At 42.9% G+C, this 15,560-nt stretch overlaps 1 protein-coding gene across 1 annotated transcript in view; it reads left to right on the forward strand.

The window, feature by feature from the left end:
* The window catches only part of FBXW8 (F-box and WD repeat domain containing 8), a 123,311-nt gene that overhangs the window by 79,682 nt on the left and 28,069 nt on the right, over positions 1–15,560 (forward strand). Inside the window, exons 6-7 of the mRNA XM_027576154.2 lie at positions 3,670–3,866; positions 6,808–7,014. Of these exons, the coding sequence (XP_027431955.2) occupies positions 3,670–3,866; positions 6,808–7,014 (404 nt within the window). The remainder of the gene's footprint in view (positions 1–3,669; positions 3,867–6,807; positions 7,015–15,560) is intronic.

Raw genomic sequence — 15,560 nt, forward strand, 5'->3', positions numbered from 1 at the left:
CTGAGCCCAGGACCCTGGGATCATGACCTGAGCCCAAGGCAGATGTCTAACCATTTGAGCCTCCCAGGCACCCTAAAAGTTTTTATTTCTGATAGAAAAGTGTAAGTTCCTGAAGATGACTGGTGCTCAGGCTTGAGAGCATATCCCCAGAGTTTCTGTTGCCCCCAAGTCTGCATTTCTAACAAGCACCCCCCTCCCCCATGGCACTGCAGCTGCTGCTAGGGGCCTGGGGGCACCACACTTGGATATCACCACTCTAGACCATTTGAGGGAGGTGGAGACGTGGCCAGTGTGTGTAAGAGGAATTCCTCTGGCTAGCAGCATTCAGGGAGCTGGAGAGAAGGGTGTATAGGTAGAAATCAAGGTTTTTAACAAGCGTGGGGTAGTCAAGCTTATGTTTTACAACGATGCGGAAGAAAGCACCCCTGCTCCTTGTGGCTGGAAGAGGGTGGTATGCGGAAGGATGAAATGCAAGAACCTCATAGAGTGTAGGCTAATGGCAGTTTTGAGATCTGGTTGGCATCTAGAGCAGTGCCCTGTCTATAACATGCTCAGTATAATTGTTTGCACGATGTCTCACACCTGTTAGAGTGGCTGTCATCAAAGACAAGTGATGACAAATTCTGGTGAGAATGTGGAGAGAAAGGATCCCTGATGCACTGCTGGTGGAAACAGAAATTGGTGCAGCCACTGTTGGAAACAACATGTTGGTTCCTCAAAAAAATAACCACCAGATGAGCCAGGAGTTCCACTTCTGGGTATTTGTCCAAAGGAAATGAAATCACTATCCCAAAGAGCTGTCTATACCGCCATGTGCACTGCAGCGTTATTCACAGTAGCAGAGACATGGGAACAGCCTACATGTCTATTGACAGATGGATAAGGAAAATTTGGTATTTATCTACAATGGAATACTATTCAGCCGTAAAAAGAAGGAAATCCTGCTATTTGCAACAATATAGGTGAACCCTGAGGGCATTATGCTAAGTGAAATAAGTCAGAGCAAAAACAAATAGTGTATCATCTCGCTCATGTGGAATCTAAAAAACAAAAAACAAACTCAGAACAGATTTGTGATTCCTGGGGTGGAGGTAGGGGAAATGGGTAAAGGTGGTCAAAAAGGTGTACAAACGTCCAGTTATAAGTAAGCTCTGGGGATCTATTATACAACATGATGACTATCATTAATACTGTATTGTATGTTTGCAAGTTGGTGAGAGTAGATCTTAAAAGTTCTCATAAGAGAAATTTGTTGGGACTTCATCGAGATAAAAAGCTTCTGCACAGCAAAGGAAACAGTCAACAAAACAAAGAGGCAACCCACGGAATGGAAAAAGATATTTGCAAATGACACTACAAAGGGCTGATATCCAAGATCTGTAAAGAACTTCTCAAACTCAACACTCAAAAAAACAAATAACCCAAAAATGGGCAGAAGACATGAACAGACACTTCTCCAAAGAAGACTAATGGCTGACACGTGAAAAAATGTTCATCATCATTAGCCATCAGGGAAATTTAAATCAAAACCACATTGAGATACCACCTTGCACCAGTTAGAATGGCAAAAATTGACAAGGCAAGAAACAACAAATGTTGGAGAGGTTGTGGAGAAAGGGGAGCCCTCTTAACACTGTTGGTGTGAATGCAAATTGGTACAGTCACTTTGGAAAACAGTGTGGAGGTTCCTCAAAAAATTAAAAATAGAGCTACCCTATGACCCAGCAATTGCACTACTGGGTATTTACCCCAGAGACACAGATGTAGTGAAAAGAAGGGCCCTATGCTCCCCAATGTTCATAGCAGCAATGTCCACAATAGCCAAACTGTGGAAAGAGCCGAGATGCCCTTCAACAGACGAATGGAAAAAGATGTCGTCCGTGTATACAACGGACTATTACTCAGCCATCAGAAAGGATGAATACCCAACTTTTGCATCCACATGGATGGGACTGGAGGAGATGATGCTAAGTGCAATAAGTCAGGCAGAGAAAGTCAATTATCATATGGTTTCACTTATTTGTGGAACGTAAGGAATAGTGTGGAGGACATTAGGAGAAGGAAGGGGAAAATGAAGGGGGGGAATCGGAGGGAGAGAGGAACCATGAGAGACTATAGACTCCAAGAAACAAACTGAGGGTTCTAGAGGGGAGGGGGTTGGGGGGATGGGTTAGCCTGGTGATGGGTATTAAGGAGGGCACGTGTTGCATGGAGCACTGGGTGTTATGCACAAACAATGAATCATGGAACACTACATCAAAAACTAATGATGTACTGTATGGTGACTAACGTAATGTAATAAAAAAAAAAGAAATTTATTAACTATGTGAGGTGATGGATGAACTTTGATCATTTCACAATAAATGCATATGTCAAATCATTATGTTGCACAACTTAAACTGATACAAAGTTATATGTCAGTTGTATCAATAATACTGGGAAATAATTGTTGCGTGAATGGACAATTAGAATGAATTAAGAGTTCCATACATTAGGGGCACCTGGGTGGCTGTCGGTTAAGCATCTGCCTTTACCTCAGGTCATGATCCCAGGCTCCTGGGATCGAGCCCCACGTCGGGCTCCCTGCTCCTCAGGGAGCCTGCTTCTGCCTCTCCCTCTGCCTGCCGCTCCCCCTGCTTGTGCTCTCTCTCTCTCTGTCAAATAAATAAAAATAAAATCTTTTAAAAATTTTCCATATGTTAGAAATATTCACGGGGAGCCTGGGTAGCTCAGTGTTGGGCTCTGCGCTCAACGGGGAGTCTGAGATTCTCTCAATCTCTCCCCCTGCTCACATGCTCTCTCTCTCTAAAATAAATAAAATCTTAAAAAACATTCAGCAATTGATATATGTCCTTCCATTCTTTTTAAGTCTCTCTCATAAAAACATTTTCTAAAATTTATATTTTTGGTAAAAATAATTTTGGGGAAAATCTTCAGAATATACAAATGATACGCAATAAAATGCCCTCCTACTCTTGTCTCTTCTTTTTGGTTTCTTTCCTTCAAGGCCAGTATTAATAAAGTTTCTTGTGTATCCTTCCATACACAAAGATAGTCCTCATAAATGTATATGTGTGTAATATTTTGTTGATCATTTCATATAGCTTATACATAAGGCTGACTCAGTCTTGTCATTTTATTTAAATTCCATACTATGGTGGGCATTTAGATAGCTTCTAATCTTTTGGCATAATTAAAGACATTACAGTGACTGTCCTAAATACATTTGTAATTTGGTAAATAGCAAATTGTCTCCAAAGTTGGGTGAGTTAGTTTACATCCCCAGCAACAGTTTTAGAGCCCATTTCCCCATATCCTCAACAACCAAATATTTTATGAAATTTTTCATCTTTGTCAATTTGATTGATGAAAAATAATACCCTATGATCATTTTTATTTGTATTTTTCTAATTGTGAGTGAATTTTTGCATTTTTCTTACATTTATATATCTGTCGTAGTTCGTTTTTCTGTGACCAGGATGCTCATGTCCTTTGCTCACTTCTTAATTGCTTTTTTTCCTCATTGAATCTTTATTAAGGAAATTGGCCCTTTGTTATATGTGATGCAAACTTATGTACCTTTTAGTTTTCTTTATAGTGAACAGTTTTTAAAATTGTCCATTTTAAGTGAATTTACAATTGTTACCTGCATTGTTTTTTTCTACATAGGATTTCTTAACATTTGGGATCTAAGGACTGGGAAGTATCCTGTCCATCGTTTTGAGCATGACGCCAGAATACAGGCACTAGCCCTCAGCCGGGAAGACGCAGTTGTGGCCACAGCTTCTGCTTTTGATGTTGTGATGTTACGCCCGAATGAGGAGGGATATTGGCAAATCACTGCCGAATTTGAAGTTCAGAAACTGGTAAGCTTTCAAGTCTGGTCACTGTATTCTCCGTTCTTGGAATCTCTGGGTCTAACATAGACAGATAGTAATGATGTCGGCAGCTCCCGTTCACTCAGGACTTCCTCTGGGCCTTACATTTCTAAATCTCACCGCAGCCTTGCAAAATAGATAGTATTCTTTTCCCCATTTGCCAGAAAGCCAGTAGAGGCTTAGAGCAGAGAATTGACTTGCCCCAGATCTCAGCGCTAAGAAGCTGTGCTTCAGACCTCACGGCTAACTTCAAGGCTAGGGTTTCTCATCACTGGGGTCCTCAGCTTCCTTCACGTTAATAGGACATTCACCCCTGGAAATTTGAGGTCGGTTTCTGGCCTATTATATAAGTGAAAATGAATTCAGTGGTATCATCCCAGTCCATATGGGAAGGAAGATTACCATCCTGCACTTTCTTCCACCTAAGATTTTCTCACCTGGAATTAAGAGTAACTCCTGAGTGAAAACAAATTTAAGTCAGTGTTAATTGGGTAGCCGTGTTCCAGGATGTCATGCGTGAAGCTCGGCCAACCTTTAGAGTTCTTCACGTAGAGCCTGTCTCCGAGTCCAGTTATATGTGAGCCTCCATGTTTATATGGCAGGGGATGATTTTGTGGTAAGAAGGAAGAGCTCACATCTGTGCTACATTTGGATTTAATTTAAACAAACTTGATTTTGGCACTCGTGGGAAAGTGAACAGAAAAGCCAATGTTGAATAATGAATTGATGGTCTGACCTGGAACAGATCCTGTTCTTTTCCCTTTTTCCCCCTGGTGGAAATCTTGTTAGGCTTGAGTAACTAAAAAGCCATGGCATCACCACTTCACCTCCATAAGCTTCTGGTCCCTTTAGTAAGTAGTGTCTGCAGTTTGGGTGGTGGTTCCCCAAACTGCCTGACCCTCCTCTTGGAGTTTTATTAGAAAAATGTGGAAATACTATATTTCTGTTCTCAAAACTACCATAGTGCTTACTATTTGGTCTCTGCCTAAAGAACATTCTAGATGAGCAATAATTATATGAATTCAGACAGTTACTTAGGATGTGAGTTCCTCTGTAAAGTGTAAATCCTGCCTTGGCAATAAGGTGGCATCCTGGCACAGACTGGAAGCTTTTTGAAGTAGTTTACAGCTCCTGGCAAATGGCATAACCACAGTCGATCTGAGCCTCTTGGTCTGTCAAAAATCCAACAGTAAAGTGAAATTAAATGGCTAGACTGAGGATGTTGATTTTAGGAAAATAAGAAATGAGTTTTAGAATAGGGGAGAGAGGAAGCAGGCAACCACTGCTGGAGGCATGTGTTATGCTTTTTATGTGTTATTTCTCATCCTGGATAGGGGTTTCCACAAAATGTGCTGTCACTGAAAAAGGCACCTCCTGGCCTGTGAGAGCCGGGCCATTTTTGTCTTCCCCAGATAGGCTCCCTGAATCATAATGGCAGTGTTCCCCAGTTGGTACTACTGGCCTAGAATGTCTGTTCTTTGTGATGAGTTATTGGCTGGGGACGTGGGGCCGCCACTCACACTCTTGGGCCGGAGGATTAGCAGTCCCCCGGATGTTCACTCTCTCCCAAGCTCCTCTGGACAGTCCTCAGGATGCAGGCTTTTGAACTCGTTTGGCTTATAGTCAGGGCAGAGCTGGCCTTTCACACAGTGGTTTTCATAATTACACATCATGGCACACCTTCTGCTTTTGTACTCTCCCATTTCACTCGAGGTGAAAACCTGGTGTAAACTGTGCTTGGGAGACATGTGCCACTTAGGGACATAGAAAAGCAAATTATTCCTGAAGGGAGCTCCTCATTCCCATGCAGGTGAGAGAAAGTGGTTGCAATAACGCAGTCAGGAATACCGTGGGGTCCTTTCTATTCTTGATAACCTTGAAGCCAGCAGAGGACAGATACCTCAGCTACTTTTAGCCTTTTAGCAACACATTTTTGGTATTTGCACAAGTGTTAAAATGTGAATGGTGCTAATTTGGAACTGAGTGGATTTTATTCAGTTTCTTGTAAAAAAAACTAATTTTTTGAATAGTTATTATACCCTCATGGTTCAGAATTTAAAAGATACAGTAAGGTTTACAGGGAGAAATCTGTCTTCCACCCCGTCAAAGTATTCTGTTCTCTTTTTGAAGGCAGCCATCGTTAACAGATTTATACTTGCATAAGCCACATATGTCCCATGGTCCCCCTGGCTCCCCTTCATGCACAGTAGCACTCTGTGAATCCTGTTACCTTGCTTCCTTGCTTTCTCCCCCCAAATGTATCCTGGATATGATTCCATTTGTATCAGTTTATAAAGAATTCTTCGTGCTTTTTTTTCCTGTGGCTGCGTAGTATTCCAATGCATAGATGTACTGTTAATTAGTCCCTTGGTAAGGCATGTTTAGGTTTTTCCAGTTTGTAGCTAAGACAGCATAGTGCTACAGTAAATAACCTTGTACACGGTTGTTTTGCATGTGTGTGAGTTTACTTGTAAGTAAATTTCTAGGGCTAACTTGCTGGTTCTGAGCGCATGTGCATTTGACATTGTGATAAGTATTGTCAAATGTCCCTCTAGAGAGGTTGGACCAGATTACATCCCACCAGCCATAAGTGGGATCCGCAAATATGGTTGTCCCCCCTCCACTTCCAGACCAGTGTCCTATCAGGCTAATTGATCTTTGCTGATATGACTGGTGAAAATGGTATCTAGGTGAATTTTTACTTCATATTTCTCTTATCGGGAATGTATCATGTTTCTTTTACAAAGAGCAACTTTTTATTAGTGTAAGAACTGTGTTCTCATTTCCTGTGAACTGTGACCTTTTGCCCATCTTTTTCTGTTAGGTTCCTGGTTTTATTGACATATAGGAGGAACTGTGTATTTTTGACCAAGTCAGGATGAACCATAGTTGAGACCTGATGGACTATGTAACTCTAATCCTTTCACAGGTTGACTACCTTGAAATAGTTCCAGATACTGGAAGGTACCCTGTGGCAGTGGCCACGGCTGGAGATCTGGTATACCTGCTAAAAGCCGAAGACTCTGCCAGAACCCTCCATTATGTCTACGGCCAGCCCGTCACGTGTCTGGATGTCTCAGCCAGCCAGGCTGCTTTCGGTGTGAAGAGTCTAGGATGGGTATACGAAGGAAACAAGGTACAAAAATAGTAAGATGTATAAGGAACAACAAAAAAAAAATCGATTTTTTTTTAGAAGGCAATTAAAAAATTAAAGCTGATACATTTCTTAAGGTGTATTCAGGCAATATATATTCATCATGGTATAAAAAGAAACCTCAAGCACTTCTGAAGGATATAAAATGAAAAGTAATTGTTTCTTTTCTCCTACCCTTCCCCCAGCCCCACTCCACAGAAGAAACTATTAAACAGTTTTTAGGTATCCATCTAGAAAAATTTAATGCATTTATAGGTATATTTATACATTAAAAAATGAGATCATAGTATACATACTGTTCTGTACTCAACATTTTTGTTCAGTAATATACCTTGGAGAGCATTCCATGTCAGTACATAGGATTCCAGTGTATGCTTCCGACCCACGGTCTGTTTATCCAGCCCCCTCACTGGGGGGCAGTTCAGTCGTTTTCGCTGTTTGGGCTATTACAAACCACGCTACAATGTGTATTGCAACTTCTGAAAGTCCTTGTGTAGTAGATCTCTAGGATAAATTCCAAGCAGTTATGTTGCTTGGTCAGAGGGTATGTGCACTTAAGATGGTGATGGACATTGCCAAATTGCCCTCTAAAAGGGTTGCAGCAAAATTTCTCACCAGTAGTGCAGAAAAGTGCCTTCTGATCATCTTTGAGTCAGAATTAAGGAGACAAGTTTTCAACTGAAATTCCTTCCATGATGACTAAATTTTATCACTACCTAGCATTTTATTATCCTGACTCTAGGCCAAGGACTTAGTCTTAAAGCTGATTTATCTCTTTCTCTGCCAGTGAAATCAGGGGAGAAAGGGATCAAGTTTTGTTTTGTTCTTTCTCCAATTTGCCTGCTCTTGACCCTGCTGGCAGTGGGTATAGTCCTTGGGAAGGAGCTTCCCTGAGCCAGCAGCTCCTCTGATGACGCTTCTCCTTCTGCAAGGAGGCCTTCTTCCACAGAGCAGCATTACGACCTGGAGAAGAGCCAGGCTATGGATGCATACAGCCCGAGTTTCAGGCCCAACTCAGCAGTAACCTACCTCCCTGCGTGACCTTAAGCAGGTTGCTTAACCCTTCTGTGCCTCAGTTTTCTCATTGGCAAAAGGGAGTTCCGAATAGTACCTACTTCATAAAATTGTAGGGTTCGATGAAAACTTGTCTGTAAAGCTTGTAGGCATAGTGCCTAGCACGTGAGTGTTACCATCGTGGCGCTTCCTGTTTATTTCCTCCACTCATAGTTTAAGCCTGGCCTCTGGCTGTGATTTTTACATCTTGTTTCCCCTGTGTGTAGTCCCCTCTAAGATCAAATCTCATTCACGGAGGTGTTCACTCGTTTTGCAACTTAGTAAATGTGCAAAGAATTGAAGCATCGGATTGCAGTGACTTACTCTTCATTCGGGAAGATGCATAAAGCAGTCAAAAATACATGTGGCTTTTTGCAACCTCACTGACAATGGACTCCCTTTGTGCTCTAGTTGGCCTGTTTTGTGGAAGCACATTCAGCACAGCTTAGCTGGAAAGATAGACTTAAGATGATTTAACTCCTGTGTTGTGCCTTCCTGGGTGGTGGGGGAGGGGAGAGCCGTTGGTTTCCTAAGGCAGTTTCCTTTCTTGGGCTTTGAGAAAACCTTTTCTGGTCCCCGGTGAGCTCATTTGTTGAGAGAAGAGAGACTGTTTTGCTATCTAAGTTTTCATCCATCGTACTTTCATGTTTTGGTTATCTCCTTCATGTCTCAAGTTCTCAGTGTAGTGAGGTGATAGTTATGTTTAGCGCTAGCCTGGCTTAAATTTGTCCTATTTTAATAAATTTTTCATAGGCAGGCCCTCTTTCTCTTTGACTTACCTGAGTGGATGTATTTGAGAAACCAGTAAAGGGATAGTTCAGCACAAAGTTAGACTGGGTGCATCCTTTGGATATTGACTCAAGGAAGTGCCGTTTTGGATGTCTCAGGTTTTCCAACCCAATTAAAAGCACTAATTAGGGGCACCTGCGTGGCTCAGTTGAGCATCTGCCTTTGGCTTGGGTCATGATCCCAGGGATCAGCCCCATATCAGGCTTCCTGCTCAGCGGGGAGCCTGCTTCTCCTCCTCCTCCGCGCGTGTGTGCTCTCTCGCTTTCTCTCACTCTCTCTTGCTATCTCTGTCACTATCTCTGTCTCTCTCTCAAATAAATCTAAAAAATAAAATAAAAGCACTAATTATTAGAACCAGCTGATTAACCCACTGATTTTATGAAAATTCACTTTTAAAAGTTTATAGTCCCTCAAATAAGTCATTACCTGGCAATTTTCATTGGTGTTTTAGAATGAAGAGTGGAAGTTAATTTGCTACAAGAATGTGTTTCATGATCTCTTTGAATCTGATGGTACCATTAGTCATCCAAATATTTTGTGAGTGCAACTCCAAACCCTCCAATAGTTGTGCGGGTGGATAGCTGGTGGTTGTTAGTAGTGCGGTAATAACTTTGCATTGAGATGTTTCTCCAACATGAATGCCACCCACTGGCACGTGAGGGAGGCCAAGCTATGTCTGTGAAACTTTCCTCAGTTTTGAGGAGGCAGCACTTTCCATCTGATTGTGTTCAATGGATTCTCTGCTTGTTTGAGAAAAACCTGCATTTTTAGGAAATGTAATTGTCCCGTAACATTTCTGGGTGAATTAAGCCATGCCGTGGGTGGCTGTAAGATTTTAGTATCATCCTGCTGTCCTATAACGTAATATTATAATTCCCAAACAGTCTCATGTGTGGTGCTCAGCGTCATTGTGCTGGTGAATACCACGTTTTGGCTCTATCTGCCTTGGCCCGGCGGCACGTGGCCCAACATGTTTTATTAGGTTAGTCTGAGACTGTTAGCAGGAGAGTCTGCCTGCAGCTGTATCCACGCGGGGGTTTGTGTCTGTGCCTCTGGCCTGTGTATTTAGGACTCAGATGAAGGCTTCATGAGAACAGAGTTTGGTTTCAATCTTCATTTGTATTGATACAGAACTGAGGTTTAGTTATAATCCATTACTGACTAACTGTGATCAAAGCAGATAGTGAAGTCCAAATGTTGATACAGAATTTGAGTCAGCGACCAGAGTTTCCCCAACCTGTGGAAGTATCCCAGCGGTGTTATTTGTGTTCAGTTGGAGACTATCCTTGCACCATATGACGATCACATTAGCATTTTATAGGCACCACAGCTATGTGAGCATCAGGTAATGATGGTTTCAGATCCATCCGTTCAGACATCTAGCTAGCCAGCCGGACGCACGTTGGGCGCAGAGTTACAGAACACCAGTTGCGTTCCTGGCATTGGACTGTTAACAGCAGCATTCCACACAGGCTTCAGCAAATTGGCACTTCTAGAACCTAGCCCTGTTAATACACATAGTCTCCTAAGGAATTGAAACCAAGGAACATAGCACAAATGTATTTAATCTCAGGGCACCTGGGTGGTTCAGTTGGCTGAGCATCCGACTCTTGATTTCTGCTCAGGTCATGAACTCAGGGTTGTGAGATCAAGCCCCGCATCAGGCTCCGTGCTGGGCATGGAGCCTGCTTATGATTTTCTTTCTCCCGGCCTCTCTGCCCCTCCCCTGCCTCACATGTGGACGCATGCTTTCTCTCTCTCTCTCTCTCTCTCTTTCTTTCTCTCTCTCAAAAAAGAAAAGAAATGTATTTAGTCTTAAGAAAAGGCTTGTAAATACAGCTGGTGGTTCAGCTGTTTCCAGCTCAGGAAGGATCAAAGAGAAAGCTCTGGTACCTCTTGATTTGCCTGTATGCAGGGATCCCGACTTACAGGCTCCAGAGTGTTAATATTGCCTTCTTGGGCTCTTGGCTTCAGTGGCATAAATAACCTGAAGGGTGGCCATTGCTAAGTGGCATGTGATGGTGAGGGAAAGCAAATGTAATTGCAATTACTCTGGTCTCCATTGTGCTGCAGTGCAGAAATCCATGTCAGCTCTGTTACCAACCCTCTAAAATGTGTTTTTATGTCTCACGTTTCCTGAATCTGTCAAAAACACTTCATCCATGAAAATGGTATTTATGATACCGTATTATCTTTATTAATTCTTTTGCTGCTTGAATTAAATTTTGCTCTCAGAGGTAGAGGGTTAGAAGATAGAATTGCCTCATTTAAGAGCATTATGTTGATGATGAGTCTCATGCCTCATAAAGGAAAGAGAGAGACCCACTTAGGGCTGTTAGCATCATTCTATGTATTTGGACATATTTCCTAATTTAGTTCTGAAGTACTTGGCATTCGGTGGCAGATCGTATTAAGCAGCACGCGGCATGCATCCTAATCAGGGGGATGTGAGTGAAGTAATCCAGAAGGCTGGAATGTGTTTGACAAGGACACTTGCTTGGCGCTGCTGCCTCAGCTTACATCACGCTGGACAATAATTGGTAATGTCTCCTATGATAATCATTCCCTAAATATGAACGTGAAAGGACTCTGGATTGGCGGCTTGCGCTCGTCACGAGTTGAAATATCAGTTAGAGAGAGCCTTTGGAATCAGAAACGCAGCACCTGTGAGTTTGGGCCCCGCTCTCCCATACCTACACTAGAATATGAAATCCATCTTTTGCTCAAGGTTCTATTCCAGAGAACAAAAACCTGGTATTTTACAAGCAGGATGACTAATTTAGAATTGAAAGTTCACAAAGTAAATGGCTAATTTCCTCTTCACTCTCATCTTAAAACCTTTAAAATTTTTTATATATACTTTGTTCTTGGAGAAATTTAGGAAAATAGCTCTTGGAGACCAATTTTCTTGGGTTTCTTGGGATGTGGACTACCAAAAAGATCCATTTTTGCTGTTGAGATTGCTGCCATTGTTAGTGACTCTATTGAACACATGCTGTATGCTAGATTTCTTTTTTTTTTTTTAAGATTTATTTATTTGAGTGAGAGCGCGCACATACACGTGCAAGTTGGGGCAGAGGCAGAGGGAGAGGGAGAAAATCTCAAGCAGACCCCCGGCTGAGCACAGAACCCGATGCAGGGCTTGATCTCTTGACCTTGACATCATGACCTGAGCCAAAAACAAGAATTGGACCAGTAACTGACTGAGCCCCCCAGATGCCCCCGTGTGCTAGATTTCTGATTGGAACTGGAAACCAAGATGAATCAAACATGACCTCTGCGTGGGGCTTGCTGTCTTCTGGGCCTTACCAGGAACTTAGCAACACAAAAGTGGTTTTCTCCCCATCAAGATGGACCTCAGGCCCTATGGTGGCCTTCTTACTGAAGTTGCTGTATTTCCGAGCAATGAAAAGTTATACAGATAAATAGATGATGATGGAACATTCAAATGCTTTTCATACATGTTTTAGCCCTGAAATGGTATCAGGAGGTGAGATAATGGTTCTGTATTGTTAATGAATAATAATAATTTCTCACGTGTTGTAAAAGCCCTGAAGGCACCTCCATGGCTCTAGGGTTTCTCAGGGCAGAGCATGGAACCTCTGACTTTAGAGACTTTTTGGGACCCCCACCACCTCTGATAACCTGTGCGGTCATGGTGGGTGACTCCGCAAAAAGCATTTCTTGGAATAATGCTGCTGCTTATGGAAGCTAAGAGGGCTGCAGGGTCTCTAGTGGTCCTGAACCACTCCTGAGAGGCTGTGATGAAGCCAGAGGAAGGAAATAGAGGGGAGAGTGTTTTCAGCTCCAGTCCAGTAGTGGGAGAACCACTGGGGACTCAGCAAGGTTCTGGAGTCAGATAAACCTTAGATGGGTCACTTGCATGCCTCAGCCTCCCCGTTTGGAAAGGGAGAAGACCTGGGAAAGGCAGGTAGTGTGCTTTGCATGGGGCTGGTGCTCAGCACTTGCAGGTTCCTCTTTCACCTCCGCATCCCCTAGCTTTAGATCAGTTGGAATTTATCAGGAAAGCCTGGGCAGGGGGCAAGCCCAGGCAGAGGCAGCAGGCCTGGAGGGGAGGAAGTTTGGGGGGGCGCGGGGGAGCAGCATGGGGGTGATGCGGGCTGGAACACAGGGACTAGTGCGGGCAGGGCTAAAGCCATGCTTGCAGTGATAGCAATCTGTGGTGCTTCACGAGATTCATTTTCCTGAGAATTGTTTTGGAAGAATACATTTAGAATAGACAAGGGATGGATCAATTTAGCTGCTTGCAGAACTAATGGAGTAAGTTAATGTGAATGCTGAGTCACTTTGTGTCAAAGCCTCTGACACACGAAGCCTTATTGGAGAGGGCTGGCACTGTGTCTTAAACATCTTTTTTTTAAATTTATTTATTTGACAGAGAGACACAGCGAGAGCAGGAACACAAGCAGGGGGAGTGGGAGAGGGAGAAGCAGGCTTCCTGCCAAGCAGGGAGCCCGATGTGGGACTCGATCCCAGGACCCTGGGATCATGACCTGAGCCGAAGGCAGACGCTTAACGACTGAGCCACCCAGGCGCCCTGTCTTAAACATCTTTTGTCTTCACTCACATTTGCATGATTTTTGTATACCAATGACATTTGTGTCATTTTCCAATTATTAAAAAACATGGACCAGTATTCTTGAAGCTCTGAGCTAGATTACAAGATGATTACACTGAAGTATGTGATGATCATTGCCTTTCTTCTCTTTTGCCTCTTGAATTAGCTTAGAATTTTATTTAGGGCCCATTTCTTCCCCCTCTCTTTTTTAATCGAAGTATAGCTGACATACAATGTTATATTAGTTTCAGGTGTATAACCTAGTGCTTTGACTGTTCTACACATTGTGCTATGCCCACCATGGTAAGTGTAGTCACCATCTGTCACCATAAAATGTTATTACAATATTACTAACTATATTCCCTGTGCTGTACTTTTCATTCCCATGACTTATTTATAACTGGAAGTTTGTATCTCTTAATCCCCTTCACCTATCCAAAGAAGATCTACGGATGGCCTGTTAATAGGGGCTAATTTTTCTAATGGCTTTCTTGATTATTTATGTGGAATTTCCATCCTGGTTTACCATTCCACACCCATGGAAGAGTGTGAACTTGGAGTTGACCTTTGTGTTTGTTTCACCTCACAAATAGGTATGGCTTTGGTGAGTCTTGGAGTCAGTATGGCCCAAGCAGCAACTAGGTTTTGTTAGGGTTAAAAATTAGCTTGCTTTGGGGCACCTGGGTGGCTCAGTTGTTAAGCGTCTAGCTCAGGTCATGATCCCAGGGTCCTGGGATCGGGCCCCGCGTCGGGCTCCCTGCTTAGGGGGAAGCCTGTTTCTCCCTCTCCCACTCCCCCTGCTTGTATTCCCTTTCTTGCTGTGTCTCTGTCAAATAAATAAAAATCTAAAAAAAAAAACTTGCTTTTCAATTGATAAAGATCAATTGAACATTCCAGGGGAATGTTTGTCTTTGCTCTAGAAGTAAAAACAGTAACACTATAGAATCGGAGGCATGCTCTGGTATATAGATGTCCAGACCTTTGAAACACATGGGTAGTTTGGCAGAGAGCAGGAGAAAGAAAGCACACAGAAAATGACCTGTGTGAGTGAAATTTTAGGATATTTAAGACATTTTATTGTTTTCAAATACACATAGCAGCTTAGACTAACAAAATATAAGTTAGAGAACTTTGCTTTTTATTCAATACATAGATGGAATATGATTTATTCATTTACTCAGCACTCCAGTTTCAATGAGGCATCACGTTAGAGTGGGTTAATAATTATAAATTATTGAGTTGCTTATGAGTCCTAATGGATGCAAAGTTACACTTTTAAGCATTCTCTCTGCGTGTTATTAATTTGCACGGTAAAGGAAAACTCCAGCTCAGTCCAAGTTTGAGCGATCATATTCCAAATTAAGGAATTTGAGATGAGTAATGAGGTTTACAGTGTGTCACAGTGAGGCCAGGAATCCAACAGAGTGCCCCTCACCAAATGTCCAGGGTCGCTAGAACCCAGGAATAGGTTAGGTTACATGACAAAGGGGAATGAAGGTGGGAGAAGGAAGTAAGGTTGCCAATTCCCTGACCTTAAAATAGGGAGATTGTCCTGGATTATCTGGGTGAGCCCCGTGTAATCGCAAGGGTCCTTAAAAGTAGAAGAGGGAGGGAGGAGGGAAGGCCAGGGTGGTGTCATGTGAGAAGGTCCTGACTCCCTGTTGATGGCTGGGAGACGGAGGGAAGGGGTCCAAGAGCCGGGGAATGCAGGCAGCTTCTAAAAACTGGAAAAGGCAAGGAAACGGATTCTTCCCTTGTCTTCAGCTGAGAACATAGCTGACACCTGGCTGTTAGCCAGTGAGACCCACAGTCTCACGATTTGTTTCAAAACAAAAACAAAAACAAAATAAACAAAAGGAGGCCAGGAACTGTCTGAACTGTGGGGCATGCAGAAAGCAGCTCTGCTGGGACCTGGGCCCCAGCCTCTGCTCACCTCTCCTGCCCCAGAAACATCCATTGATGGAGGACCAACTGACTGGACCTGGACCAAATTCAATACCCAGACCCTTTGGATCTTTCTAGGTTAGGCCCTCTGGTTCAGGCTCCATCTACTCCCCTGGGTGGCTTCATTGCACTGCGGTGTTTCCTTGGGGTGTGAACTCTTATG

The sequence above is a fragment of the Zalophus californianus genome, chromosome 14, assembly GCF_009762305.2.
Source record: "Zalophus californianus isolate mZalCal1 chromosome 14, mZalCal1.pri.v2, whole genome shotgun sequence".
Lineage (NCBI taxonomy): Eukaryota > Metazoa > Chordata > Mammalia > Carnivora > Otariidae > Zalophus > Zalophus californianus.